Source organism: Colletotrichum scovillei (genome assembly GCF_011075155.1).
Source record: "Colletotrichum scovillei strain TJNH1 chromosome Unknown Contig00009, whole genome shotgun sequence".
Classification (NCBI taxonomy): Eukaryota; Fungi; Ascomycota; class Sordariomycetes; order Glomerellales; family Glomerellaceae; genus Colletotrichum; species Colletotrichum scovillei.
The window spans coordinates 1743673-1771184 of record NW_023336267.1 but is presented as its reverse complement, the minus strand read 5'-3'; the positions used below and the strand labels follow the sequence as shown (position 1 = coordinate 1771184).

The 27512-nt window shown below is 54.5% G+C and overlaps 7 protein-coding genes across 7 annotated transcripts; 5 read left to right on the top strand and 2 right to left on the bottom strand.

The window, feature by feature from the left end:
* Positions 1-554: 554 nt before the first annotated feature.
* On the top strand, positions 555-6492 carry HER10_EVM0007243 (SPX domain-containing protein; the record flags this gene model as incomplete). Its single annotated transcript, XM_035476804.1, has 9 exons — positions 555-1034; positions 1183-1642; positions 1795-2367; positions 2508-2710; positions 3600-3824; positions 3898-5065; positions 5118-5462; positions 5517-6294; positions 6347-6492. The coding sequence occupies exons 1-9, from the start codon at positions 742-744 to the stop codon at positions 6490-6492; spliced, it is 4191 nt and encodes a 1396-aa protein (XP_035329583.1). The 5' UTR covers positions 555-741.
* Positions 6493-7120: 628 nt separating this feature from the next.
* On the top strand, positions 7121-11505 carry HER10_EVM0011674 (vacuolar sorting protein 39 domain 1). The gene is made up of 4 exons (XM_035481098.1): positions 7121-7377; positions 7440-9866; positions 9919-10027; positions 10080-11505. Exons 1-4 carry the CDS (start codon positions 7296-7298, stop codon positions 10663-10665), a joined length of 3204 nt encoding a protein of 1067 aa, XP_035330122.1. The 5' UTR covers positions 7121-7295; the 3' UTR covers positions 10666-11505.
* On the bottom strand, positions 10902-11231 carry HER10_EVM0010582 (Gon7 family protein; the record flags this gene model as incomplete). The annotated part of the gene is made up of 1 exon (XM_035480038.1): positions 10902-11231. One exon carries the CDS (start codon positions 11229-11231, stop codon positions 10902-10904), a length of 330 nt encoding a protein of 109 aa, XP_035330007.1.
* Positions 11506-12080: 575 nt separating the features above from the next.
* Positions 12081-15203, top strand: HER10_EVM0005958 (uncharacterized protein; the record flags this gene model as incomplete). Its single annotated transcript, XM_035475559.1, has 1 exon — positions 12081-15203. The coding sequence occupies exon 1, from the start codon at positions 12579-12581 to the stop codon at positions 15201-15203; it is 2625 nt and encodes an 874-aa protein (XP_035329408.1). The 5' UTR covers positions 12081-12578.
* Positions 15204-17949: 2746 nt separating this feature from the next.
* Positions 17950-23247, top strand: HER10_EVM0010172 (PTAB protein). The gene is made up of 6 exons (XM_035479641.1): positions 17950-19640; positions 19711-19913; positions 19968-20618; positions 20673-20972; positions 21029-21349; positions 21409-23247. Exons 1-6 carry the CDS (start codon positions 19346-19348, stop codon positions 21895-21897), a joined length of 2259 nt encoding a protein of 752 aa, XP_035329947.1. The 5' UTR covers positions 17950-19345; the 3' UTR covers positions 21898-23247.
* Positions 23248-23527: 280 nt separating this feature from the next.
* HER10_EVM0004229 (metallophosphoesterase domain-containing protein) lies at positions 23528-25503 on the top strand. Its single transcript, XM_035473881.1, has one exon. It carries the CDS (start codon positions 23890-23892, stop codon positions 25111-25113), a length of 1224 nt encoding a protein of 407 aa, XP_035329196.1. The 5' UTR covers positions 23528-23889; the 3' UTR covers positions 25114-25503.
* A 306-nt stretch (positions 25504-25809) lies between these two features.
* On the bottom strand, positions 25810-27375 carry HER10_EVM0003648 (SNARE domain-containing protein). The gene is made up of 2 exons (XM_035473314.1): positions 26976-27375; positions 25810-26820 (listed from the first exon to the last, which is right to left on the bottom strand). The coding sequence occupies exons 1-2, from the start codon at positions 27170-27172 to the stop codon at positions 26163-26165; spliced, it is 855 nt and encodes a 284-aa protein (XP_035329116.1). The 5' UTR covers positions 27173-27375; the 3' UTR covers positions 25810-26162.
* Between the last annotated feature and the right edge of the window lie 137 nt (positions 27376-27512).

Here is a 27512-nt window from a genome sequence, read left to right as displayed (position 1 = left end):
GTCATCTTTATTGTTTTGATTTCTGAACCTCAAGTACAACTGCCGCCTCACCGTTTCCTATCCCCCGCATCAGGGTTGCTCTCGTCGTCTGATAGAAACCCGCCGTTTCTGAGGGGTCGGTTTGACGTTTCCTTTCATGAGTGAGAGATCCAAGTCTAGTAAAAAGTCTGTACGGCGTAGTCAGCCAAAGTATGAATGCGCGCTATACAACCCTTACTGTCGAGGCGGCGGGACATCGCTCACCTCGACGGTTACACGATGGCTAGGACATGGTCTCCAGATTTGTACTCGACATGTGAAGCGCCAGGCGCAATGTTTGGTCGACTTATGCAATGCTACGCTGCCGTAATGAAACCACTTCACAAGCTAGAATTTAAAGTTCGTACGCAACACTGAGGGGCCAATCTGATACGCCTCTCAACGCCAAGGGTCCTCCATGAAGCCGAACAGTCCGGACTTCGTTCAGACTCTCTGCAAGATGGGATTGTCCCTACTTGCCATCCCCCTTTCCGATGTTCTTACATTCGGCATAGACAAGACAAAGCAGTGAGCAGCGGTGACAACGTATCGTGTTTCTCCTGCCTGAGTCTGCCGTATACAAGATTCTGGCCGAACCCAGTTTGCATACTTTCCCGGCCAAACCATCGCCGATTGTCAAAAGGCAAAGATCAGCAAACTCTTGCGACATTGACGGGGCTCTACGTCACGTCCGAACGGCCTGCCCAACAACGCGAAGAAAGTATGTCGTCAAACCAGCTCGGCGCCGTGCAAGGCTCGCAACCTGCCGAAAAACAAGCCGTCGAGAGTTCAGAATGGCGGTCTTCGGACGACAAAACCCCAGAGGAAGTCACCTGCTTCCTAACGGAAGAGCATGAGGATGTGGATTTGGATTTGGATGCGGAAGCAACTGCCGATCAACGCCTCGCGCCAAAGACGTCCCAACTAGAAAAGCGTGAACCCTTCGACCCGGTCTTGTGGTCGTCTAAGAAGAAGTGGACGCACGTCTTGGTGGTAGCGTTCATCACCTGCGTCACGTAAGTTGGCTAAACCTACCCTGCCCGCATGGTTGACATGCAGCGGCGCATTTTCTTGAGAAGAGGCTTTTCGCCGCCGCCGCTACCGCGAAGAAAACTAAAGAAGCCAAAAAAACGCTAACGACAACGGCGCTTTTTCCCACTCCAGACCCTTGGCTTCTGCAGTCTATACCCCCGCGTTGGACCAGGTGATTGGCGACTTCAATATCGAGGACAACCCCACGCTAGCGGACCTGACGGTCTCGGCCTACGTCCTCGGCTTCTCCGCCGGACCGCTGCTCCTCGCGCCGCTGAGCGAGACGTTTGGCAAGAAGCCCGTCTATCAGGTCTGCAATGTGGTCCTGCTCGCGTGCAACTTGGCCTGCATGGTCGCGCCGTCGGCCGAGTGGCTCATTGTCTTCCGGTTTCTGGCGGGATGTGCCGGCGCGAGCCCGATTACCCAGGGCACCGGGACGGCGACGGACGTCATGACCAAGGAAAAGCGTGCGCGCGCCATGTCGGTTATGGCGTTTGGGAGTGTTTGCAGTCCTGCGGTTGGGTCGGCCCTCGGGGGCGCGATTGCCCAGGCTTGGGGATGGAGAGGTTGCTTTGGGTTTCTTGCTGTGATGGTAAGCTACCTTCTTTCCTAACGCCGTCTTCGTGAGCATCGTTCCAGAGAGGGAAATGGCGTCCTGGGAGGTTTCGATGAGGCCTAGGGGCTGCGTTTTGAGTCTCCAACGACGTTTGTGAGTCCTGAGTGACATGCTGACAAGTGAGACAGGGCTTGATCAGCACTCTTCTGACTTATCAGTTCATGTGCGAGACATATCTCCCGGTCTTGCGGCGAAAGTACGCCGTGTTAGCCAGTCCCGATGACCTCGAGATGGAAATAAGCGATGAGAAAGCCATGGCTCCGAAGCAGTCTCTCAGAAAGCTGCTCTTCAAGGCCGCAATCCGCCCATTCTCTCTCATTTTGGAGCCGAGCATCCTGCCGGCTATCCTGGTAACGTCGTTCTTCTACGGCCTCCAGGTGTGGTTGTACATTGACGTTCCGATGACATACAAGGCAGTGTACTCCTTCAACACCGCAGAAGCAGGCCTAGCATTCGCGGGCATGGGGGTTGGCATGTTCACCGGCCTTCTCATCTTTGGGTTCCTCACCGACGTCGTCGTGAAGAGGTTAGCACGCGACGGTGAAAGGCTGCCCGAGCACCGGCTCCCACTTCTCAACCTGGCAGCCATTCTTGTCGTGGTCGGTCTGATCATCTACAACCTGGCTGCCAGGCCTGGGGTGTCCTACCTGGTGCCCCTGCTTGGAAACTATCTTATTGGCAGTGGATTGTTTGCCATCACTGTGAGTTCCCATATTCCAGTTCCAGGACGGATACTCCGTAGGTAGTCAGATATCTGGCCGGAGACCGAGCATCGGGGGCACGGAAACCGAGGCCACCTGCGAGAAGATCCAACGACGACTGACTTGAGCCTTGTTTGTAGATGACTTCGGCTGTGTACATTATCGACCTGTCACCGCAACACGCTGTTGCGTCAAGCGCGTCGCTTGCACTTTTACGATACCCCTCTGGAGCGTTGTTCCCCCTTTTAGAGCATGCTTTTGAATCTTTCACCAGCAACAGTAGCGCCAAGTGGCTCATCACGGCGGCGTCTGTCTCCACCATCCCACCTGTGGTTTGGCTCCAGTACAACTGCGAGCGATTCCGGGCGAGACTCCGGGACTCATTGTGAGAAGTGGTGTATTATTGATACCTGTTGAACCTGTACCATTTAACAAATGATACCCTTGCGAGAAGCTTTTTATGCTTGGATGTCAGCTTTATTGGAAAGAATATTCTTATAAACGATAGATGTTTGTCTAGGCTTGGTTAGACTTTGGATCTCGAAACATGTCCTTTGGGCACTAGAAATAGAAAATGGTAGATAAGGAAGTTGGTTCTTAGAAACGAACAAACGGCATCTCAATTTCGCGGACTACATGTCAAAATGGGGGGATGTTGAGAGTTAGGTAAGGTTATGAAAAGGTTACTTAGTAAAGGTTGGGTAGAAGAACGGTTATGGCCCTATCTCCAGTATCTCCATAGAAGCATATGCGAGTCACGTCACTGCCTTACATAAGCCATCGCGCAAACTTGGAGCCATCTGTCTGCTCCATCCGAGCGGCGAGGAACCAATGGCATCGACACTATTCGTTTGGGTGACGGCAGCCCGTGGAACTGGATTACGCTAATCCCAAATGAAACCAATTATATCGTCACGCGGCTCGTACATCAAGCTGGGAAATAGGTCGACCAACGCTTTCCCCACGTGTTGCAGCCACCAGGAAATCGCGGGATGCTATTCAAGTAGCTTAAACACCATTTCGACCCTTTGAACCAGCTTCGCGATACCGATACCAATCGCCCGATAAGAAGTCGCACGCGACCCTTCTGCCACCATACCGCCCCCAGCAGATCTCCGTAATCCCTCCTCTACCCACCAAGCAGGCACTGCAAGCCCACAAGTCCTGATTGACCTCGATAAACCTTCTACAGGCCTTCGGGAACGGGGAGGGAGCTCCACCAACAGTAGCAGCAACTCCACCGTTGCTCAGGCTGAGAGCTACGAGCTTGCCGACTACAAAAACATCTCCGCTCAGAAGGCCGCAAAGGACCTCGAAGCCCGACGAGAAGAGAAAAAACTTTGGAAGAGAAGGTGGCTCGACGAGCAGGACGATATGAAGTTCTCACACAGCATCCAGTTTAATGCTGTCCCGGATTGGAGCAGTCATTACATCGCCTATAGCAACCTAAAGAAACTGTGAGTACTCAATGCCTACTCTGGCTGCGCCGTGTCCTTAAGACCTTAGTAGCTAACTAGATCTGCGTTGCAGTATCTACCAACTCGAGAAGACAGTCCACCAAACCTCCTCAGGTGACGCCGAATCAAGACCTCTTATCCGAAACGAAGAACCCGAAGATGTGTTTAGCCGTGCGCTCGGTGTAGAATTGGAGAAGATTTGCTCCTTCTACGTGTCCAAGGAAGGCGAGCTCCTCGACGAAGTCAATCAACTCTTGGGAGATGTTGGCAACCACTCTTCAGAGGACGACGAAAACGATGGCGAACCCAGACGTTCATTCGGCAGCGCCTCTCGGCCGGGACTTTCGGTCAACGGCAGGAGAACTTCCGTCTCGATCGATGGCAACATGGAGGATAGTGACGATGATGAGGACGATGACGAAACCACTGGCTTGACAAAGAGTCGCTCAAGCCTTGGCGGCGGCAGACGCAAGACTGCCCCGAATCTGGGCCACTCGGTCACTGATATGACTGCTTCAACCGATCTGACGCTGGGAAGATCGCTGCGGCGGTACAGCACGGCGAACGACGAGATGCCGGACCAGACCTTCCTCTACTCTTCGGGCATCATGCTCAAGAAGCGCATCATCAGCCTCTACGTCTCGCTCTGCGAGCTCAAGTCGTACGTGCAACTGAACCGGACGGGTTTCAGAAAGGTCTTGAAGAAATTCGACAAGATTCTCGACAAGGAGCTGCGGGTCAAGTACATGAATGCCAACATCGACTCCGCATACCCATTCAAGCCGGAAAATATCAAGAGTATCGAGGAGAACATCTCCAAGATGGAGAAGGCGTACGCCGAGATTGTTACTCAGGGCGACGAGGGCCTTGCCAAGCGAGACCTGAGATCTCACCTGCGCGAGCACGTTGTGTGGGAGCGTAACACTGTCTGGCGAGACATGATTGGTATGGAGCGTCGCGCAGAGGCTGCCAGCTTGGGCAGAGGGCTTCTGGGAAGGGATGGAGCGACGGGATCCAGGCGGTTGCAGGGCGATGATGAGCTTGCCCCAATCACCAAGGAGGTGGTTACCCCCGTGGGCCGTTTCGTTGTGCCGACGTGGGTTGCCAACACGCCTCTGCTTACTCTCCTAATCGCTGTCGTCGTCTTCCTCCTTCTCCTTTTCCTCCCCATCATGGAGAAGCCCGAGCAACAGAACTGCTTGGCGTTGCTTGTGTTTGTCAGCATCCTTTGGGCTACGGAGGTGAGTTCCTCTCTGGATTGAATGCAAATGATCGATGCTAACCTCAAGATAGGCTATACCGTTGTTCGTTACGTCGCTTATGATACCCTTCCTCTGCGTCGTTTTGACTGTCGTTCGCTCTGAAGAAAAGCCCTACAGGAGGCTTGATGCCAAGGCCACCACGGCTTACATCTTCTCGGCCATGTGGACACCCGTCATCATGCTTCTGCTCGGTGGATTCACCCTGGCCGCGGCTCTCTCCAAGTGCAAGATTGACAAGCGGCTCGCGACTTTTGTCCTTAGCAAGGCCGGAACCACTCCACGCACTGTACTCATTGCCAACATGCTCGTGGCGGCATTTGCCAGCATGTTGATCAGCAACGTCGCTGCGCCGGTACTTTGCTTCTCCATCATTGAGGTCAGTTCACTCGCATAGTTTCCTGTTGGAAATAATCACTGACTTGCGCTGTAGCCGATGTTGCGAACCCTACCCTCAGAATCAAACATGTCCAAGGCTGTGATCATGGGAATCGCGCTCGCCTCCAACATCGGTGGTATGCTCTCCCCTATTGCCTCGCCGCAGAATGTTGTCGCTATTGGTATCATGAAGCCCGCGCCTACCTGGATCCAGTGGTTCTTCATTGTCATTCCTGTCGGCATCGTCTCGCTGCTCCTCATCTGGATCTTGCTATTGATCACGTTCCAACCGAGCAAGGGAACCACCATTGCTCCGATCCGCCCTGTGAAGGAAAAGTTCACAGGCATCCAATGGTTCGTCTCCATCGTCACGCTCATCACTATCGGCTTGTGGTGCGGGAGCCACCAGATGGAGTCCATCTTTGGTGACATGGGTGTCATTGCCATCATTCCCATCGTCCTCTTCTTTGGTATTGGTATCTTGACCAAGGAGGACTTCAACAACTTCCCGTGGACCATCATCATCCTGGCTGCCGGAGGTTTGTCTCTGGGCAAAGCCGTCAAGTCATCTGGTCTTCTGCACACTGTTGCTGGCGTCGTTACCAAGGAGGTCGAGGGTATGAGTCTCTACGTCGTCCTTGTCGTCTTCTCGGCCCTTATTCTCGTCATCGCCACATTCATCAGCCACACAGTCGCAGCTTTGATCATTCTGCCGTTGGTGTTTGACGTTGGCTCCAACATGGACGAACCCCACCCGAATCTGTTGGTCATGGGTGGCGTTTTGATGTGCAGTGCCGCTATGGGTTTGCCAACAAGTGGTTTCCCCAACATGAGTAAGTTTCTTCAACGTTCACAATATCGGCAGATTACTGACCAACGATCCAGCTGCCATTATGAAGGAAGACCCTACTGGTCAGAGATACCTCCAAGTGAAACATTTCATCAGCAGAGGTGTGCCCAGCAGTATTCTCACATTGGTCGTCGTCGTGTCCTTGGGATATGGCCTCATGAGGGTCGCTGGGCTGGACTAAGGTCTTGTCTTTACGTGACCGCTACGTACATGCATTTGGTCATTGATTCCTGTATCGTATGTCTGAAAGAAGAGAATGCTGGACTGCGTTTCCTTCGATTTGTTTGAAAAAGGGCGTAAATCCAAAGGGTCTCCAAAGGGAAGCCTGCGGTCGGAACATAGACACCGGTTCACATATACTACTTGGCTTTTCCCTGGTTTCTGGTTCATAGCTTTTATTGCTCTTATTTTGTATGTAAGGTAGACTGGAGTAAGCGATAGAATGGTACTGCGAAGCGTTTACTCAGGCAAGGATCCGGATAATTTTGCAGGTTTCTGCTAAATATCTGAACTTCAGCTGATACCTTTTGACATTCAAGAGGAAAGGCATGATCTTCTGACGTAGAGAAGGTGAAATGATGTTGAAAGTAAGCTTCTATGCATGTGACGCCAATATGCTCTGCGAACCCCGGCAAGCCCAACAGCCAATCAGATGCTGAAAACAGCAAAGGTTGAAGGAGGTGGAGAGAGGTTGCTACAGGTGGAAGGGTGGCAGTGGCGCTAGTCCGGATTGGGCGGAGAAAGAGGTCATCGGCTCCCTTGTGGAGACTTCGCCCTGACGTACCGCCAGACGGCGCACTTTCGCCCAGCCATACCCGAACCGATACCTGGAGCTCAACAATATCTCACTCACACACACGCGCGCCGTCATGATCGCATCTTGACGCTCTACTGTGACAGACTCGGGGCTCCCTCTACGAAACACCCTTCTGATGAGGGTATAGTAAACACGCCAAATATCCGCTCGGTGAGCTGGCAGTCGCCATGCTTTCGGCATTCACAGCTCGGCCGATCATAGAGCTTAAGCAACGGGATAAGTCCAAGATTGAGACAATCCTCGCGCATGGTGCGCTCCTTCCGAGTCGCATAATTCTCCCTAGAGCAGCCTCATCTAATGAATTGACGTAGGCGATCGTGTTTTCGTAGGCCTCAACAGCGGAGCTCTTCGCATCTACCGTCTCAACGAGCTACCGCCTCCGTCGCCGACCCAGGCCAATGGCTCCTCTCAACCTCCCGCGGCGGGTTCGCAAGACGCAACCGAGACCAACCCGACGACAGAACAGCCGAAGAAACCTACGGACCTGCTGCGCGAGGTAGAAAAGTTCTCGAACAGGGCGATTGAGCAGCTCGCCGTAATCAAAGAAGCCAACACTCTTGTCTCGTTGTCGAACTACTACGTATCCCTCCACGACCTCGGAACCTATGAGCCCCTGGAGACTCTATCGCGAACGAAGAACGCCACCTGCTTTGCCGTCACATCAAACATCGTGAAAGATGCAGCAACCGGAATACCAGAGATTATAAGTCGCCTGGCGGTGGCTGTCCGTCGTCGATTGCTGCTATGGAGCTGGCATGAAAGTGAGCTGAGCGCCGACGTTGGGGAAGTCACATTACCGGAATCGATACGAACCGTCACATGGGCTAGCGCGACAAAGATTGTATGCGGAATGAACGCGGGATACGTTTTGGTCGACGTAGTCACCCATGAGGTCGAAGATATCAACAGCCCAGGCTCCGCGGCATCAGGCGGGCAGGCCAGTCGTTTCGGAGCGGTGAGCAGCGCTGGAATGGGCTATATGGGCCTCGGAGGATACATGCCCAAGCCGCTCGCTGCGAAGCTTGCCGAAGGCGAGCTGCTGTTGGCCAAAGACATCAACTCCATGTTCATTACGGACGAAGGGAAGCCGGTTGAAAAACGACAGATTCCCTGGCAAGCCGCTCCTGAGCAGATCGGCTACTCGTACCCATACATCCTGGCTTTGCAAGCTCCGTCAAAAGGCTCGCTTGAAGTCAGGAATCCAGAGACGTTGCACCTGTTGCAGACCATACCCCTTCCAGGGGCGGCGCAACTTCACTTTCCGCCACCTAATGTCAGTCTCGCTCACGCGGGCAAGGGATTCCATATCTCCAGCGACCGATGTGTTTGGAAAATGGGGGCTACCGACTACGATTCACAAATCGACGAGTTGGTCGAAAAGGGCAAATATGACGAGGCCGTCAGCATCCTTAACATGCTTGAGGACGCCCTCCTCCGGAACAAGAAGGAGACTCTCCGAGAGGTCAAGATGCTCAAGGCTGAGATGCTTTTTAAGCAAAAGAAGTTTTACGACTCCATGGACCTTTTCAATGAGGACGATGTTCACGCACCACCTGAGCGAGTTCTCAAGCTTTTCCCGCCATCCATCGCCGGGGAGATGTCTGGTTGGGCGCACGGAGCGCAACCGGATGAATCTGGCAGCGATGAGAAGGAGAGTGAGGAGGAACCACAGCAGAAAACAAATGGAGATAAGCCCAAGGAAGATGCAGCGGAAACACCCGCATCCCCGGCAAAAGGAGGCGTTGGATTTGCCAAGTTATTCATGGGCTCTCGCAAAACGGTGCAACCAGATGCTGCCTCGATCATATCCAAGAAAGACACAATAGATGTCGAAGAGACTGGGAGCATCAGAAGCAAAGCCACCGAGAACCTGCCGCTTGAGGGCGAGGAGCTCTTGGCTGCCGTCACATCGCTGGCTGGTTATCTTGTGGGAACAAGAACGCGTCTACAAAGGGTCATTGACCCGAGCACTGGCAAGCTGAAGCGGACAGACACCAATGGCTCCAACGAAGAGACAATGAAGAGCTTCATGTCCGGCTCCCACGACGATGAATCGGGGAGCCAACTCGAGGGAGAGATCCGGAGGACGTCGCGAATTGTCGACACCGCTTTGTTCCGGACTTACATGATGACCAGGCCTGCTCTAGCTGGGCCTCTTTTCCGCCTCCCGAATTTTTGCGATCCAGACGTGGTCAACGAAGCACTGCTTTCACATAGCCGATACAACGAGTTGGTTGATTTCTTCAGCGGCAAGAAGCTTCACTCGCAGGCACTTGAGCTTCTGAAGCGCTTTGGAACTGCCGAGACACCGGACGAGGCTGCACCAGGCTTGCATGGGCCTCAAAGGACAGTCATCTATCTTCAAACACTGCCGCCGTCTGAGATTGATCTCATCCTGCAATACTCGGAATGGACCTTGAGAGCGGATCCAAAGCTGGCCATGGAAGTCTTTATCGCAGACTCTGAAAACGCCGAGACGTTACCTCGTGGCCGGATCGCTCGTTTCCTGGGCGGGATCGATCCAGGATTGGAGGTGCAGTACCTGGAGCACATCATCTCCGAGCTTGACGAGTCAACTCCAGATTTCCACAATCGTCTTGTCGAGCTCTTCATCAAGCATTTGAAGGAAAAGAAACGTGACGATGAATGGGACGCAGAGATGGATCGTTTCGTGCAGTTTCTCAAGACCAGCAGCCAGTACAGTCTTAGCAAGGCGTTCAGCCTCATCCCTCGCGACGGTAAGTTGATGTCGCTCGATGGCTTGTTGCAGTAACGACTAACACGGTGAAGATCCTGCTTTCTACGAAGCTCAAGCCATAGTGCTGAGCAACATGGGCTCGCACAAGCAGGCACTGGAAATCTACGTCTTTAAGATGAAGAATTATGCGAAGGCCGAAGAGTGAGTACCGCATCTCTGTTGGGGTACGACCGTAGCTAACCATTTCTTCCAGATATTGTAATATCGTCCATAAGTCCAGAGACTCTAGGCCTTCGTCTCCAGACCAGTCACGACGCCCGTCATCGGCGGATGATCCCGAGGATTCGGCTCCATCCATTTACCATACCCTTCTTTCACTATATTTGACTCCACCGTCACCCCATAAACCAGCACATGACCCGGCTCTCGAGCTACTGTCGAGGCACGGATCGCGTCTCCCGGCAGCATCGACTCTCTCTCTGATTCCCGACGACCTCCCTGTTCGCGATCTTGAGTCATACTTCCGTGGCAGAATTCGGTCTGCTAACAGCGTCGTGAACGAGTCGCGCATCGTAGCTCGGCTGAGAGACACGGAACTGGTATCGACGCAAGCGCTCCTGCTCCTTGGCGACGGCATACCCGGCGGACAGGGCGGACGCAACAGAAGGGTGACGATTACTGAAGAGCGGCTATGTGGCGCTTGCCACAAGAGACTGGGGCGAAGCGTGGTGTCGGTTCTTCCGGACAACAACGTGGTCCACTATGCGTGTTTCAACAAGGCGACATCGCAGCGACCGCAAAGCTCTCGGGCAGGAAACTGGGCTCGAAGGTTTTCGTGATTGAGGGGGCGGCAAGGAACGGGCGGGATGGCAGGCGGTAGTCTGAGGCGTGTTGGTGTCGTTGCTTGTGTTTTTTGTTCTTGGTACATATTGGTACTCGCATAGCCTTGGGTTTTTGAGAGCGGCAGCATGATACAGCAATACCCCGTATATAGGTGGCACAGAATGTACGATTGGCGCCGTGAAAAGGTCAAGAAAGTTTTCATGCCTCCCTCCCCTTTGCGTTGCTTGTCGCTTCAGTCGTCTGAGGGGGGTGCCTCCTCGCCGTAATTCTCCTCCTCGAGCGCCTCGTCGACGGCCGACTTGGTTGCGGTGGTACCGCCGTTCTTTGCGGCCTCCTTGGCCTTGTCCTCTTCCATGCGGGCGGTGAGTTCCTTGTTGATGTGCTCCTGGGCGGCGTTGATGGACTTGCGCAGGGCGTTGAGGTAGGCGGACTTGTCGCCGGGCGCGGAGGATGGCGGGGCGGGGAGGGATTCGGAGAAGGTGAAGGGTTCGTTTGTGGGGGATTGGTAGGTTGCTGAGAAGTGTAGGGCCGGAGCGGCGGTGGTGGGGTTTGTGTCTGCCATTGTTTATTGAGTTGGGGATGTCGTGGTCTCGTGGGTTGGATGGGCAGGGCAATTACGCTTGGTAGGCTGTGGTTGCGATGTGTTGATTCAGACGATGCAAGAAATAAGTGAAATAAAAGGCATGACGAAAATTGAGTGCGGCTCGTTGGGGTTGGCTTGGAAGGAATAATTGCCCCTCTTCGATCATTCCAGCTGGTCCCAATCCAATGTTCCGCTGAAGATGGAACCTGGAACAACTGCGGGGTTGATTACACTAAGTCAGCCCGCCTGCCGGCCCCCCCCCCCCCTCAAGCCTCCTGATGAATGGAAGCCATGGATGCGCCGCCCAGGTTATGCCAGGGTCGCAACCCGCGGCGCGTCAGTGGTGGGAACAAGGGGGATGGGATCATGGCAGGACTATTAGGTGGGGGCAGAAGAAAAGGACTCGGGGCAGTAATTAATTTACGCTGGAACCTTACGGCTGGCTCGCCGCACAATGCGCTAGACTGTCGAGTACAGCAGTAGGCATCGTTCCTTGGTTCTGGCGAGCAGGGTAGGTGAGGTGAGGTAGCATGGTCATCTGTTACATGGGAAATCTGACGGGGAGCTGACCCGGATTTGGTCCGCGGGGGCTAGGCTGTTGGATGCGCTGCAATTGGGGGGGGATTTGCTCACCGCAAGCGAAGACGGCCGCCCGTTTTGCTCGCTTCCTCAGCAACGGGAAGTCGATAGTCCAGGGTCAATGATTAGGTAGTGACCTAGATGCGGCCGCTGACCGATGGCAAGCGATGCGTTGATACGGATAGACAACCAGGTATAATTACGTGCAGGGCACCGGCAAGGTTCCTATAGTGTAAGATGCAAAGGACCCATTCCGTGTACGGAGCACCTATCTTACGGACACTTGCCAAGGTAGATTGCCTACTGGATCGCAGCAATACCTTGCGGAGTACTGAGGGCATTGATGCTGATCTTTGTGTCCCTTGTCTACCTCACACTTCGGCTCTGTGAGGGTGAGGCGCAATCCACTCCTCGCGCTTTCTCATAACCACCCTATTTCCTCCCTCACCTCGTATTCCCCCGGCCCTCTTACATCACCACCGCCCTTTCTTTCAGCTTTCCAGGTTTCTCAATCCTCGAGCACCACCACCACCATAACCACCACAATTTACCACCTCACCCTTTCAAGGTGCTCTTGATCGCCCGACCGGACGAACAACCTTTCCATACTGCCCTTGCCCTCGACAAACCAACCATTCCACTTTTACAAACCGATCCAAGCACAACAAACCTCCAAGACTCCTCCACCCGATCTTCGAATCGTCCGAAATTCCCAAGATGTAACAGAACCCTAACACATCCACGACAATGCAACCAGCACGACCCCCGCCGCCCCGAGCGCCGGGCAGCTTCAGCCCTCTGCCGGGCTCGACAGCTTCCACCGCACCGCACCCGCAACGTCCACGACCGCCCGCCCGCGCCGAGTCGTCATCGAGCGAAGAGAACCTCGCCATTCACTTCGTCAAGCCCCGATCTCACGCTCCGAGCGCGCCCGCTGCCCCTTCCACCAGTACCCCGATCTATGCTCAGTTTACCGCCCAGGCCAACTCGAGCACCGCCAGCCTGCAAAACTTTTCGCGCCCGACTGCTCACCGGTCGGGAACCACGCCCGGAGGTCCAGTTGGCCCTATCTCGGGAGGAGGAAGCGAACTGAGCGGGAGTGTGAGCGCTGCTGCTGCTGCCCGCACCGCGAGCCCTCTGACCAAGGGACACTCGAGGAAGCACAGCCAGACGCCCGGCCTGTTCGATTCAACGCTGCCCTCGACCAGCCTCTCGAACCTGTCTCAGGTGGGCATGTCACACCCGTCTGCCAACTCATCTTCAACACTCCAGCACCAGCACCAGCACCCGAGCCCTGCCCTCTCCGCGAGCCACATCGCGGCGCAGGCAGCCTTCCAACACCAGAACACTCAGCAGCACCAGCAGCACCAACAGCTCCAGCACGCTCGACAGCGATCGCAGACCGTCCCGAACCCGGCCAACGGAGACGCCGAGAGCGCAAGGAGGGGGAGCAGCGGAAAGGGCCCACTCAGCCCGCCTATGCTAAGCCTGACCGAGGCAAGCGGTCCACGAGAGAGCGGCTTTGGAACTCAGGGATACCACAACGGCCTACTTGGAAGCCATTCCGCCGCCGCGACCACAGCTGCGAACGCAGCAAACGCAGCAGCCAACGCAGCGTTCCCGCGATCGGGGCAGACATCGCCTGGCTTGCCCCAGTCGCAACATCAGCAGCAACAGCAACAGCACAGTCCTATCAATCCCACGCCGCAACTTATTCCAGATCCGAAGCCGGTGAAGCCAGAAAAGTCAAAGGTCAAGCTCTTCTCCCGTCCGGTCAAGATCGGCACCAAGGGCGACCCTAAAGACAAACCGCTCCCTAGTCCGAGCAAGATCGGCAGTGCGCTCGCATCATTACAACGCGGGAATTTCAGCACGAGTAATCTCATCGATACCAGCGGCCAATCTATATATAATCTCAACAACGCATCGTCCGCAACCATCAGAGCAGTGCCCGAGACGCCCACCATGGAAAAGGAAGGCAAGGAAAAGGAAAAGAAGCATCACTTTTTGTCGCGGCAAAAGCACAAGCTCAAGGATGACTATCATCTTCCACTATCTTCCGCATCGAGCAATTCGAAACCGACAGACCCCAGCGCCCCCTCGAGTTTGTACAGTTTCAACTTACCCCCTAGTCCGGCCCCGACTGCAACGTCGTTTGGCAAGGGACGAAGGGACAAAAAGACTGAAAAAGAGAGCAGCAACCTCGGCGTCGAGTCCAGTTCTCTCCCGTCGGAATGGCCAGGTCCAAGCAGCCTGCCGACATTGACGCATCAGTCGTCGTATCTCTCTGAACCCATTGACGCAGGCAAATACGGCCTCAACAGCATGGCGCTCGACGATGCCTGGCCGTATCTGAAAGCCAAGATGCTCGTCATTTTTGAAGGCGAAGATTTGCGACAGCCGGTGGAGGATTTCAATAGGCTGGTGACGTTGCACATTCAATACTGCATCCAACGCATGTCGCCCAACATCATTCTCGAGGATTTGCGCGAGCTCTTGTCGACCGGCTTTGCCTCTCTGGACCACACTCTCCGGCGCACGCAGGAGGATAAAGTCATTCCGGCTCTCGTCGAGATGTGGCTCATTACCTATACCTCGATTCTGCCTTACATGCAGGCGGTCTTTTTACCCTTGGACCTGGAGTTCTCTGGCTGTGGCGTTCTTATGAACCCGGACCAAGCCCGTCAATTCTGGGGCGGCGTCAAGTCACAGTCCTCCGATAGCGGCCCATACGTTAGTCCCGCATCCGCAGTCCTAGATGTGCGCCGTATCGTGCTTACGGCCTACCGTGACATTGTCATTCTCCCCCGCTACGACTCCCTCAAGGCCATCTTCTCCCGGCTGTCTCTCGAATTCCTCCCGTCCTCGTTCGCATCTTTAGCCCTCGCATCTCCGCTACCAGATCCGGCGCTCTCCTCAAGCCCCGCGGATGCAATCAGCATGATGCGACCCGGCACGGCCATGAGCCTCGATCCGTCCGTGGCGAGCTATAACTCGAACGCGACGACGCTCCTGGGCGACGGAAGCGCGGGAGGCGGCGGACGCAGCCGTGCCATTAGCAACGTCAGCTACGCCAGCGCCGGGAGCGATGGCCAGATGCGCCCGTTTACGCGCGAGCAGAACGTCGAGGACTCTAAGCAGGTCACCGAGATGGTGGGACGCATGCTGCAGTGCATGAGCATACTCGCCAGCATCGGGGGCGTGGCGGGCGACGGCAGCGAGGAGGGAAACAGAAGGATGGAGGAGCTGTGCCGGCTGCTCAAGCTGAATTGGCTTGGTAGAGGCCGGACGGGCAGGAACAGGAGAGGTATCGTGGGCGGGAGACGGAGGGAGATACCCGAGTCTATTAGGGAAGGGCTGCGTGTCGTCTAAGGGCGGGGGTTGGCTTGGGGATTTGCTGTGATGGGATGGCTTTGGCTTTGGTGCTTTTTTCCCCTGACCGTTCACCTGCTGGAAAGGGGGAGGCGTTTACTCTTTGGGATCAAATTGGGGTGTAGGTGGGATTTTAGAACGTTCTTTTTGGGCAACGTGAATAACGCGGTGCATGGCTACGGCCTCCGTGATGGCGTTTGTTTCAGTGGGGTTGAGCTGCATTTTGGGAATGGCACTCTTGTGGAAGGGACGCGGAGATTGCTCTTGACGTTGTTGTTTGTTCGAGACATAGCAGAGGGAACCAAAAAGTTATCAATTGGAGAGAGATGATGTTGTTGATTCCGGTCTATAGGGTGTGTATGTGGTATTTTGAGATGCTTCGTACATGCCTACCTAGTTCGGTGATGTGATTGATGTTGTCGAGTGTGGAGATGTCATTTTGGCTTCTTCTTTTGACGGCATCTCTTTTATTGGAGCCTGCGTACTTTCTACTACCTACCTTACCTTACGCCAGACGCTTATGGCCCGAGTTGCTGATGATTTTTCCTTACTTTCGGGCATTCAGGTTGGAGGCTCCGTGTGTGGTAGATCAATTATGTTTGATGATATCATATGATCAGACATGATAGTTCATCGTAAACGCCCAGCAAGGGATCATAGGTACATCACCAGTCCTATACGTTGACTACAGTCCTGTGTTAGAACGTGGTTTTGGACTGAGATTGGAACATGGCGTCGATTGCGAGTTTGAGGCGTCGCGTTAAGACCTTGTAATGATGACCCGTGAAATCATTACATTTTGTCTTGACAGCAAGATCCACATAGAAACGAGTTCGCATGCACATCATATTCACGGATCACGGCGAGAAGAGCAAGGCAGAACCGACATAGTTTGCAGTGATGAATGAAGATTTCATTTTTATTAATAGCTATTTGCAGCGCGTCCAGAAGGACACGCGATCTGAGCAGTACAAGATACCAAAGAAGCGTCCTATTCTTGAAACCCACGTTAGCTTGCGGTCGAGCAAAGGTGAAGGGGTTGAGAAACAGTGGTTTTGTGACAAAAATCAGACATCCAAGGAAGTGTTAGCCCTCATACGTCGCTTAAGAAACGCTTTTGCAAGCGTTCCCGCCAAGGCTCAGGCCGCGACTCGAGTGAAAACTGCGAACAAGTGGAAATTTCATCATGATATAGGGTGGTGTTGTTGCGTTGATGTGGAAGATAGATGAAGTACTAACCTTGTGGCTTGAGGGTAATGAATGAGGTGCTAGAAAGATTAGTGATGAGAGAGCGGAGAAGGTATAGCAGTCTGCGTCGTGTCCCTGAATTCACAATATGTCAACAAGGTTTGCTCTTGAAGGCAAGAGATGCCAGTGCTGATGAAGAGTAAAGATGATGTGTCAGACAGAATATACTGGCAAGTAACAGGTTCCTTTCGAGGGGAACCCGAACAGACTAGGTTTCTTCATGGTCGATTCGGTTGGGAAAAGAAGACAATGTTTCTTGAATGTCATCATTCGGAGAGATGGGAATGCTGTGTGAAGAAAAGGATATGATGCTTACCTGTACGTGGGGCGTCGCAGCGACAGCCAGAGAACGCGGGCGCGCGCATTCAAGTAACAGCAAAGCTTGAATTGAAGCTTGCGATCTCTGAATGCAGCGTGAGTGCGGTTCCTGGCTGTCGATGCGAGAGGGTGGCGTGAGAAAGAAGTTGGTTGCCCAGAGTTGGTGGAAGATATGGTTTGACGTGCAGGAGAAGAGATTTTATAGATGAGGCTCACGACGGAAATAGTGGAGACACAGCCTCAGATTTTTTTTTTTTCTCTCTTTCTTTCCCCTGGCGGGCGGACACCCGACCCTTTGGACGGATTGGTCCACTTTAAATCCACGTGACTCGAGCTTGGATCTCTGGTCGGGTCCGAAAAAAGTTTTGGTGGGGATTGGGGGAAAGCTAGAGTCGCAATGCAGCACGTGACATTGGAGCTCGGAGATATTCGCCGTAGTGCCCGATCCCCGCCATAGCAGGATTTAGATTGAGCTCATTGGACCTTTTCCCAAGGTTCATGTCACCGGACGAGGAATGGGGGGAGGGGGGGGGGGGGAAGCCGTGAGTGAGATGACCTCTAACATACTCTCTCTCTCCCGTGCTCCGGTACGTGTGTGATGGGGTCGAGCAAGTAAAAGCGACCGGGTGGTTCGGTGGGCACGTGGTGGCCATTGGCGAACGCGAGAACCAGGCAGAGGACGGGCAGGTCTACGCGATTTCGGCGCTGTCATTTTCGCACATTTGTCATGTTGCTGCCGTGGAGGCCATTGCAGCGGGATTTCGGGATGTGGTCGAGCGAGGAAGATTGAAAGGACGATACGGAGGACCTAAGGTAGTGAGAAGATGTTATCCGGCCCGGGTTCTCCTGCGTGTGCTAAGCAGTGAGGTGTGCTTTTGCTGTGCTGGTCAATTCTGCTACACTGCTTGACCCCTGGGTGGATATTGCTGAAGAAGCTTGCCTTGTTGCATAAAAGTGCTGATCGCAGCCCTCCCACTCTTCTTGATAAAGGCATATCCCGCATTTTTCTGGAGCTTCCCGCCACGCCATTCCGGCATATCCATGTTTCTGTATGCCGTATTGTTACATGGCGTATCCTACAAAACGATGTGACCCACTCTCCCGAAGCCGATGGGAGCAAAAGGTAGTGGCAGCCCGACATTCTGGCATGGTCGCCCGCCCACCTCACGCTTCTCTGTCCCTGCTCTGTTCCCGTGCCCCCAGGGCCCTCTCTCTTTCTCGCTCGACCTCGATCCTTATCCCGCCATTTTATGCCTTATGCCTTGTACCTTGCCTCGTCTTAGCTTGCCTACCTTGCCTTACCTACCGTACCTTCTCACTCGCTGCTTCCATTGCTGTCTCTTGATCGGCCTCTGGGCTTGAATTTGGCCGCAAGTTGAAGCCTCGCCTTTCAACCTTTCTACAGAGTAGGCATACAACCTCCCATCTCTACAACACCACTTGGAGCGCCTCCTACTCCTCCTCAAACACCCCTGGCTGAAGCCTCTTTTTTTTATAATTTGTTCCAGTCTACCGGGGCTCCGGACACTCATCTCGTTCCGTAGTACTGCTTAATTGCAAACACCCCAAACAGCCAACCTCCAAAGCAAATCACTTGGGTTTCCGCTGCCCGCTTGCAAAAGAGCCAGAGCTCAGCACGCCCAGCCAGGCTCGCTCTCCCAGCCCAGTTCCCTTTGGTTGCGTCGTCTCTGCGTCTGTTCTTCTTCAGCCAGCCTGCCAGCACCGCACCGCTCCGTACCACTCACCCACCTCCAAAAAGCCCCCCCCAAATCTTTCTCTCCCTCTCTCCTTCCCGCTTTCCTGGCAAGGCAAGGCGGCGCGGAAAAGGCTTGTTCGTTGCGCTCGACGTGTGCAATAAAAAATTGGGCATCTCGAACCAACCCGCTCTCCGAATGTCATCGACACCGGTCGATTGAAGCATCCGTCGTCCACTCTCACGACATTCCCACATCTGTTTCCGCTCGCTTTCGCTATCGCGCGAAACGTCGACACGTCTTTGCGTCCGTCGTATCCATCCTTTCGAGATTACCTTAGACAACCAATCCATTTTCCCTTCTCTAGTCGCCCACGTCTTTGCCGACGCCAACTTTCTACCCCGTCACTGCAGTCGGGCTCTCCTTTGGTCGCAGGGCACATACCCACCCGCCATCTCACCTCCCCTACATCTCACTTCCACCGCTTTCGTTGTTTGTCGTCGCATCCCGACCTCCTTACCACAATATCGCCCACCCACCATTGTCGTCACGCCGATCATCGATGCCTTCTCGGTCCCTCTTCACCTGTTGACCCGACCGTTCGCATTAAACGACTCCTATCGCAATCGATAACGCTAGTCGAGCCCGCCCGCACCCGCTCCACGCGATTGACACCACTTCCCGCGTCTTGCAAATCACGACTCCATCGCTGCCGCGTCGCGCCCATCTCCGCAACTCCAGCCGCCCCAATCCTTCGTACCTTTGCGGTCCCGATTGCCGATTTGTCGTCGAGATAGACCACCTTTGGACGTTGGCGCATGAGATAGCACGAAGGATAGACACGTCGATATCCACGCTGTGGATCATCGACACGCCGGAGACATGATGACGAGTATGGGACCGTCTTTTGCAGGCCATCCTGCCGGCATGCAACAGCATCCAGGTGTACCCGGGCACCCCATGGCCCAGGGTATGCCTCACAACCCAGGGCAGCAAGGCCCGGGCGGAGGAATGCCTCACCAGATGCACATGGCAGTATCAGGGCCTGGTGGTCAGGTTAATCCAAATCAGTTGATGGGCGGCATGCCGCCGGGTGCTGGAGGTCCGAACGCTCACGCTCTGCAGCATCTCAATCCTGCCCAAAACCAAATGTTCCAGCAAAATCAGTTTGGTAACTGTATGTCGAGTCTCCACGCCCTCGCCTCGGTGTCTTGTCCATTTGTTTCTTTACTGACCAAGTCGCGTAGTCCAAACTCCAGCGGCGATGGCGCACGCTACCCAGATGGCCCAGCAGCGCTTGTTCCAACAGCAGCAACAGGCGCGACAAGCGCTCATGGCCCAGCAGGCCTTCAACGCGAATATGGCGGGCGTCAATGGTATGCCGATGGGAATGCCAATGAACCCGATGAACGCAGCTCAGATCGCGGCTATGAGGCAGGGCATGCGGCCGGTAAATATCGCATATCCAACTTGCTACTCCCACATTGCTTACGATAGGATATAGCAGCAACATAACCCCCAGGCACAGGCGATGCTCGCTCAGCAGATCGCTCTCCAGCAGCAAGCCGTCGCCCAGCAGAATCAACAGATGCAACAGGGCCAACAACAGCCCGGCCAGCCGGTGCAGATGAACCCCCAGCACATGCAAAACCTCCAACAGGCCCAGATGGCAATGCAACAGCAGCAAGCCCAGCAGCAACAGGCTCAGCAGCAGGCTCAGCAACAGCAAGCTCAGCAACAAGCTCAACAACAGGCCCAGCAGCAAGCGCAACAGCAGCAGCAACAGGGCCAGCAACCTCAAGGCGGACCGCAGCAGCCTCAACCGCAACCCCAGCAGACGCCGCATCAGACACCACAGCAGCAGCCAGCGCAACCCGTCAACCCTCAATCTGCAGGACAGCCCACGCCGTCTCAAACTCCGGGCCCGGCCCCGAACCAGCAACCGCAACCTCCTCAGCCTCAAGCCCAACCGCAGGGTCCTCCTCAAATGGCTCCCCAACCTGGACCGCAACAAATGAACCCCGCGCAGCAGGCTGCAGCTCAGGCTGCCGTTGCCAACAGCATGGCTCTTGCTCAACAACAAAGAAGGGAAGGAATGAAGGGACACTGCCTACTCAAGTTGATGCAGTTTAGCGAACATTTGAGCGGCTTCCCCGTAAGTCGAAACTGAAGACAACACTCGGTCACAGCTCACTGACAGAAAATCCAGGGCCCCAAGGGCAAAGACGACCTGTCCTACTGGAACAGCTTCGTCAATCAATTCTTCTCCACCAAGGGTGTGTTCCGACACTCAGTACACATCACCGACGTCGAAGACCAGGCAGACAAGCAATACGAGATTACCTACCCCGCACTCCCTCGATACTTTCACACGCACTTCGACAGCGGTGTCAAGAACATGCAGTTGATCATGGAAAAGGGGACGACGGATCGACCACTCCCCGGCGACGGCCACTGGATCGAGAACACGAAGTCCAGTTTGGTCTACTGGTACGATAGCGGTTCGCACGTAAGTCAAAAGCTCCTGTTGCCGAGGACAGACACAGCTTCTAATATTGCGCGCAGCTTGTCGCTACGGGCACCGTCAGAGCCCACTTTGATGCAGAGCAAAAGATTGAACTCTTTGAATTCTTGACAACCAACCACGAAGAATACATTTCTAGAAAGGCCGCTATCGAAGCTGCGAAGCCCGTGCATAACTGGGTGAAGGAGTGGCACAAGGTTAACTCCCCTGACACCAAGACTTCCCCAGAAATGAGCAAGAAGGGCAAGGCTCGTATGATGAAGTCCCCGCAAAATCCTCCGCCAGAAGCACTGGTGGATCTTCCGGAGTCGGCGGTCAAGAGGGGTATGGGGGTTACCGAAGCTGTGTTCCAGTTCCTCGAGGTATGTGACAGCTCGCCCGCGCATGCATGTGGATCTCCGGCACTAAAGATGACATGCAGATTGCTGAAGTGATCGGCCAAATGAACCCCCTTTTCGCCTTCTACCACAACCACCCTAACCTCGGCCCATACGCTGCTCTTGAGCAGTACGTCGGTCAGATCAACGCCCAGCCGCAGGTCATGAACGGTCAGCCCATGCCCCAAGCTCCCAGGACACCCAGCTTCGGTCAGTTCCCAATGGGTGCGAGCCCAGCTCAGCCGCATATGCAGCTTCCTGGCTCGCCTCATGTCACTGGAAGCCCTGCGCAAGGCCACATGCAGGCACCCGGCATGCAGATGCAACAGAGCCAGCAAGGCACCAGCTCCAGCGGGCCTAGTGCAAACACGTCTCCAGCTTCCAACAAGCGAAGACGTCCATCCGGTGTGAAGATGGAGGAGGACGGCTCCCAGGCGCCTACCCCGGGTGGTCCTCAGGTCAATGGAGTCCAGAACAAGGGCAAGCCGCCTACGCCGCGGATGGCAAAGAGAATGAAGGGCAACCCGGCGTAAGCTGGAGGGGTGTCTTTGGACATTCAGGTTATGCTCTAATACGAGTCTGGCTACGCAGGCTCAGTAATGCCTTTTTTATGTCATCATTATGCAGCATGGCGGCGTCTTAGTGCTTGGCTTTCTGGCTCTGCGATCTCAGGGCTGTTCATATGCGGGTGTTTGGCAAGCATTTTGGACGTTCGGTGTTGGCTGGAAGCTCAATCCACCACATATCCTATGTCGATCTCGTTTGGCATCTAGGCCTCCCTTCACTCTCGACCAAGCCCACCTGGAAGGGCAGGCAAGTTCCTGCACAACCTCGGGACGAGACTTCACCAACTGTCTGCAGCGCAAATGGTGATGCCTCAGGTCAAATGAGACCCCTGGACCCCTCCATACGGAGCAACGGTGCAACGGTAGCAAGTTGTCGCCCAGCAATCGAGATACGCAGAGGCTAATCGAGACAACAAAGCTTGTCCATATTCCCCCCCCCCCCCCCCCATACCTGTACGATATCACGCTCGGCTACTGTCTAGCTCGGGCTCACTGTTTCATGTTGTTTATCCCTCGGGCCGCCTCGTATTGTCTGATTTGCCCGTCGGGGTCTCGATCACGTCTCCAAGCTACTTTTTTTCCTTTTTTGTTGTTGGCGAGGAATGAGTTGGGGGAAAGATGGGTTTCCAAAAAAAAGAAGTTTTGTGGAATTTTCTTCCTGGCGGAAAGCTTTTTTTGTTTTATCCTACGGCGGCGGAGGGTGGTGTTTTGTCGGCGTAGTCGTTGCTGTCGCTTTTATTTTCCTCCATCTTACAAATACCTAGTCTCTCATCGGAAAGGAAATATGCATACCCAGATTTTTGCCAGGGAGTTGACTTGATTTAATGTGATGTCCGTTTGATATGTTTGAATTACTCGGACCTATCCAGGTCAGGGAGAGGTATTTGGTAACTGCAATTGATGTTGTATGAAACACTTGCTTTTTACCATGACGGCCTTTGGAATCTGTTTTTGTTCAAAGCATATTAGAGCATGTCCACTTGTATTGATCCACCGTTTCTATCGACTTTCTTTCCCCGCATTACGGATCCTACCCAGACTAGCAGCTCTATATTTACTTCCCAGGGAGCAGCGCTGGAAAGATGAGAGAACCCCTTTGTGTTTAAAAAGTGAGGTTTTCGTCAAGGTGCTCAAAATTGTGTTGATCAGATTGGTAGGCATGTTTGGGTAAAGAATATCAAGCAGTCCCCACCCCCGTGGTTGTGAACTTTGCAGGAGGGAAAGTTCAAAAGGTGGAAGAAAATCATAAAAAATAGTCTAACGAGACAGTGGGAGTATCCACTGATACTGTGTATTAATACCGTGTAACCGATATCGAGAACCGCCCGAGCAGCCAGCAAAGGTAGAAATACAAAACAAATATCAAGCAGTCCATCCGTTTACACAAAATCGCGTTCCAGTTCATGGTGTCGCCACAAATGGCGTTGCCAGGCCTTGTCAGAAAGTTGGCCCACGTTACGGGGGGAAGAAAACGGATAGATCTTGTGATTCTGTCACAATCATGTCATTTCCACTGGAGGGGCAATCACGCGGGGGGGTGTTTCTGAGTGGTGCGAAACGGAACACTCTCTCACCACCCTGTTCGTTTGCACATAAGACTCATCGGAGATGGCTTGGGGTTTTCTCACTTATGATGGGACTTACCCGCCCTCCGCGACTGTGTCTGGGTTTTTCTTTCGTGTTGTTTGTCAGGGTGACTATACAGACTCATAGTTTTTAGTCCGCAATTTTGCGTCATATCATTTTGCGCTGGAGAGATATTTAACGATTTCGTCCGTCTCACCTCATCAGAGACAAATCAGCATTGAAGACACCTGGCGACTTATACGAACCAGGCAGCATTATTCGAAAAGGTGCAATTGGAAGGCTAGCGGTTGAACAAAAGCTCAGAATACCTAACATCTTACATCACTCAAAACAACACAGAGACAAAAAAGTGAGCGAAAGAGCGAAGAGAAAATGCCACTCTTCCGCTCCTCATCCGGCCTAGACGCCATCCTCAACCGCCCAGAAGACGACGGAATAGCAACGCATCTCCTCTCCAGCCCCCTCTCGACAGTAGCGAGGTACCTCTACGACTTTTTCCCCGTTTCGCATCCCGTGGCGTACCCACACGGCAGCGGCAGCGGCAGCGGCAGCGGCAGCGGCAACGACAAGAACCACGACGCCGTGACCGTGGTCTGCGTCTCGGACACGCACAACACCAAACCGCGCCTGCCGCCGGGGGACATCCTCGTGCACGCGGGCGACCTCACGGCCTCGGGCACGAGGAGGGAGCTGCGGGCGGCGCTGGGGTGGATTCGGGCGCAGCCTCACCGGTTCAAGGTCGTTGTCGCGGGGAATCACGATTTGTGTTTGGATAAGGGGTATGGCAAGGGGATCAAGCTTGGTGGGCAGTCACAGGACGACGAGGGGAGCTCGATATCACGCAGAGATGATGAAGACGACGATGACGAAGAAGACGACGACGGATCACCTCTGGACTGGGGCGACATCATCTACCTGAACCGCACAGCAACGACCCTCACGATACCCCCGCGCCGTCCCAAAGACGGGGAGAGGACGTACGCTGACCGCGAGATTCGCGTGTACGGGAGCCCGTATACGCCGCGGCACGGCAACTGGGCCTTTCAGTACCCGCGCTCCGGCGGCGCTGGCCCCTATTGCTCTTCCTTGCGCAAGACAGATATCGACAACGACACCTCAGGCGACCCCTGGCGCGGCACGATCCCGCCCGGGACGGACATCCTCGTCACCCACGCGCCGCCAAAGGGCCACATGGACGACCCGCGCGGCCACTGGGGGTGCGAGATGCTCCTGGCCGAAGTCTGGCGGGCGCGGCCGCGTCTGCACGTCTTTGGGCACGTGCACTGCGGTCGCGGGCGGGAGGCGGTCGCGTTTGACGGGTTGCAGGCTGCGTATGAGGAGGTTGTCTTGTTGGAGGCTGAGGCTTTTGCCGTGGTCGCTGGCGGTGGTGGTGGTCGTCGTCGTCGTGTAGGTAATGTGGTGAAGGCTTGGGTCAAGGCCTTGGTTGCTCTGGGCTGGTGTTTCTTGGTCTGGGGATGGGTGCTGTGGTGGCAAGGGGGGCGGAGGGGTACGGGGAGGACTGTGTTTGTGAATGCTGCTTCTGTTGGGGGTGTTCGGGATTGTCTGGTGCGGGAGGCTGTTGTCGTGAGGATATAGAAGTTGGGTGTAAGTGTGTGTGAAAAGTCGGAATAAGCTTTGTTTTCTTCCTCGAAAACGGGCGAAGGCGGGAAGTTATTTTACTACCTTAGTTTAGAGTTAACGTTGTCTAACACGCGACGAGGCTTATCTTCTAGTAGTCTTGTCGCATATAGTCTGCAGCTGTAACGACGATCATGCAAACAATTGCATGTTCAAAATGTGCAAAATGGCATGGCATCGGGGCCAAGACTGGCATGTTGTAAAACATTGAGGCTTGGCCTTATAGAGTGGAGCCATCACAGCAACAGTACCATCCAAAGTCCCCTTGATCATCAAGTGACGAACTCAAATGCTCCTTATATAATATAAACCCAAAAAGAATACTAATATCACTATCGTGAGATTGGGATCAGATTCAAAAGTGACAAAAGGTTGAGAGGTCCATCCAGGATTCGAACCTGGGCCTACGGAAGGTTCTGAGAATCAGAATCCGACGTCCTAACCAACTAGACTAATAGACCGATGATGATGTTGAAGCCATTTTGGCTGCTTCGAGGTCGGGGAGGCCAGAGCGCATATATCAAGGCTCGATAACGGCAAAGTGAAGATGAAACTCTTTCGAGTGTGAAAATGCATTTGCAAATGGGTGCCCTTTGCGGGAGCGCGTTCACATTCATGGTGATGAATTATCGAACATGTGGATCAACTATTCTGGTCCGTTTGCCCTCTCCACCTCTTTCACCCGCGGTCCCGTAGACTTTCTTCGCGAATCCCGTTGGTACCATGTCCGAGAAATATCAAAAGAATGATTGCTGTAACAGACGAAGAAATTGACTCTGATTGAAAAAAAGACTCCTAAAACGCCAAACCATGCTATGCGCCTTATACTTGAAAGACTTCAAACAAGTACCTATATGTCTCTCGCGCCTGTCTCTTGGATAAGGACGGCTCCGAACAAAAGAGGGAAACCCCAACAAAACAAAAATCAAAGAGAGGCTGCCCGTCCATGACTGCAACGCATCCGCCGCTGCTGCTGATCTCTTCCCCTTTTTCCATCCCCTCACTCATCACTTCAGAATCGCAATCAGCAAAACCAGAATGATGATGAGCACGACAATCGTCATCATCTGCTTATTCTCCCCGGCGTCCCGCGCGACCTTCCCCAGCGACCGGCGCGCCCGATCGAGCCGGCCCTGGTGCCGGTCCACGACCTCGTCCACCTCGTCCAGCATGGCGACGTGCGAGTCGAGCTCGTCGCCAATCTGCATGCTCAGCTCCCTCTGCCGCCCGATGGACTCGCCCAGCCGGTCCAGGTGGTCGTCCTGGTCGCGCATGATTTGCGAGTGGTACGCGTGGATCTGCTGGTTGTCCATGCCCTCGGCCTGGTCGCGGTAGCCCGCCGTGTCGGCCGGGTCGTCGCGGTACCGGCCGGGGCCGAAGAGCGCTGCGGCGGCGGCGTCTTCTTCGGCTGCTGCTGCGGCGCCGGGGGAATCGGTGAAGCGGACGGTCTTGTTGTTCGAGGCGGCGGCGCCGGGGAGGCCGCGGAGGGAGCCCTTGAGGGGTTTCGTGGACTGGGCGGCGTCAAAGTCGGCGGCGAGGGAGGGGTCGTTTGGCGAGGTTGTGGTGGAGGAGGTGGAGGGGTTCGAGAACCCGTGGAATTGGGAGGTCAGGTCTGAGAACTGCTTCTGCAGGGCGGGGAGGGAGTCGGTGATGTTCAGGGCGGCGCTGCGGGAAGTAGGATCCAGATTAGCATACCGTAAAACGCACAGAGAATGGACCACAATGTTCTCACGCGCAATTCGGAGAACATTCTGGCATGACGTTCCAAGGGATTACGTCGTATAGAAATGAGAATAGGACCAAAGGGGGAGGAAGCTCACCTGTCATCGCCGGCACCCTGCAGGCGCTTGGCCTCGGCGTCTAATGCTTCCAGGCCATCTTTGAATTGGTCGAGCGAGCGAGAGATGTGCCCGTCCTGGGTGTCGGCGTCGAGGTTGAGCGACAGGGCGCGCTGGCGCTCCAGGAGGGAGAGCTTGACGTGGTCGGCGAGCAGGTAAAGCTGGTTCAGGGTGGACATGTTCTTGGTCTTTTGTCTTGTCACGAATGTATCTGTGGGGATAGATATTCGAGTTTGTTTCCTGTAGTGTGTATGTGTGTGTTGCGATTCCCGACCGGTGCTCGTAGTGGACGGCAGAGTTCACAAGCAGGAGATTTGGATTGGAAGGGATGACGATGAGTGCAAACGTTGTTCCTGGATGGTCCGGAGTGGTTGCGGATTCGGGGGAGGTTTTGGAGGTGTTCATGCGCTGGGGAACGGGGGGACGGACGGAGACGGGGGGTGTGAGACAAGCGCTCAGGACGTCAGGTCGTCCGCAACAAGGACTGTGAGTTACGTTTCTGTGCAGGCGGCGCCGCAG

Excerpts from the sequence above, each read along its gene's own strand:
- HER10_EVM0010172 (XM_035479641.1), top strand. The coding sequence starts at position 19,346 with ATGATGACGAGTATGGGACCGTCTTTTGCAGGCCATCCTGCCGGCATG. Across the intron at positions 19,914-19,967 it reads TGAGGCAGGGCATGCGGCCG|CAGCAACATAACCCCCAGGC; the intron begins GTAAATATCGCA and ends GATAGGATATAG. Across the intron at positions 21,350-21,408 it reads CTGTGTTCCAGTTCCTCGAG|ATTGCTGAAGTGATCGGCCA; the intron begins GTATGTGACAGC and ends GATGACATGCAG.
- HER10_EVM0003648 (XM_035473314.1), bottom strand. The coding sequence starts at position 27,172 with ATGTCCACCCTGAACCAGCTTTACCTGCTCGCCGACCACGTCAAGCTC. Across the intron at positions 26,821-26,975 it reads CAGGGTGCCGGCGATGACAG|CGCCGCCCTGAACATCACCG; the intron begins GTGAGCTTCCTC and ends TACTTCCCGCAG.
- HER10_EVM0011674 (XM_035481098.1), top strand. The coding sequence starts at position 7,296 with ATGCTTTCGGCATTCACAGCTCGGCCGATCATAGAGCTTAAGCAACGG. Across the intron at positions 7,378-7,439 it reads TGAGACAATCCTCGCGCATG|GCGATCGTGTTTTCGTAGGC; the intron begins GTGCGCTCCTTC and ends GAATTGACGTAG. Across the intron at positions 9,867-9,918 it reads CAGCCTCATCCCTCGCGACG|ATCCTGCTTTCTACGAAGCT; the intron begins GTAAGTTGATGT and ends AACACGGTGAAG.
- HER10_EVM0004229 (XM_035473881.1), top strand. The coding sequence starts at position 23,890 with ATGCCACTCTTCCGCTCCTCATCCGGCCTAGACGCCATCCTCAACCGC.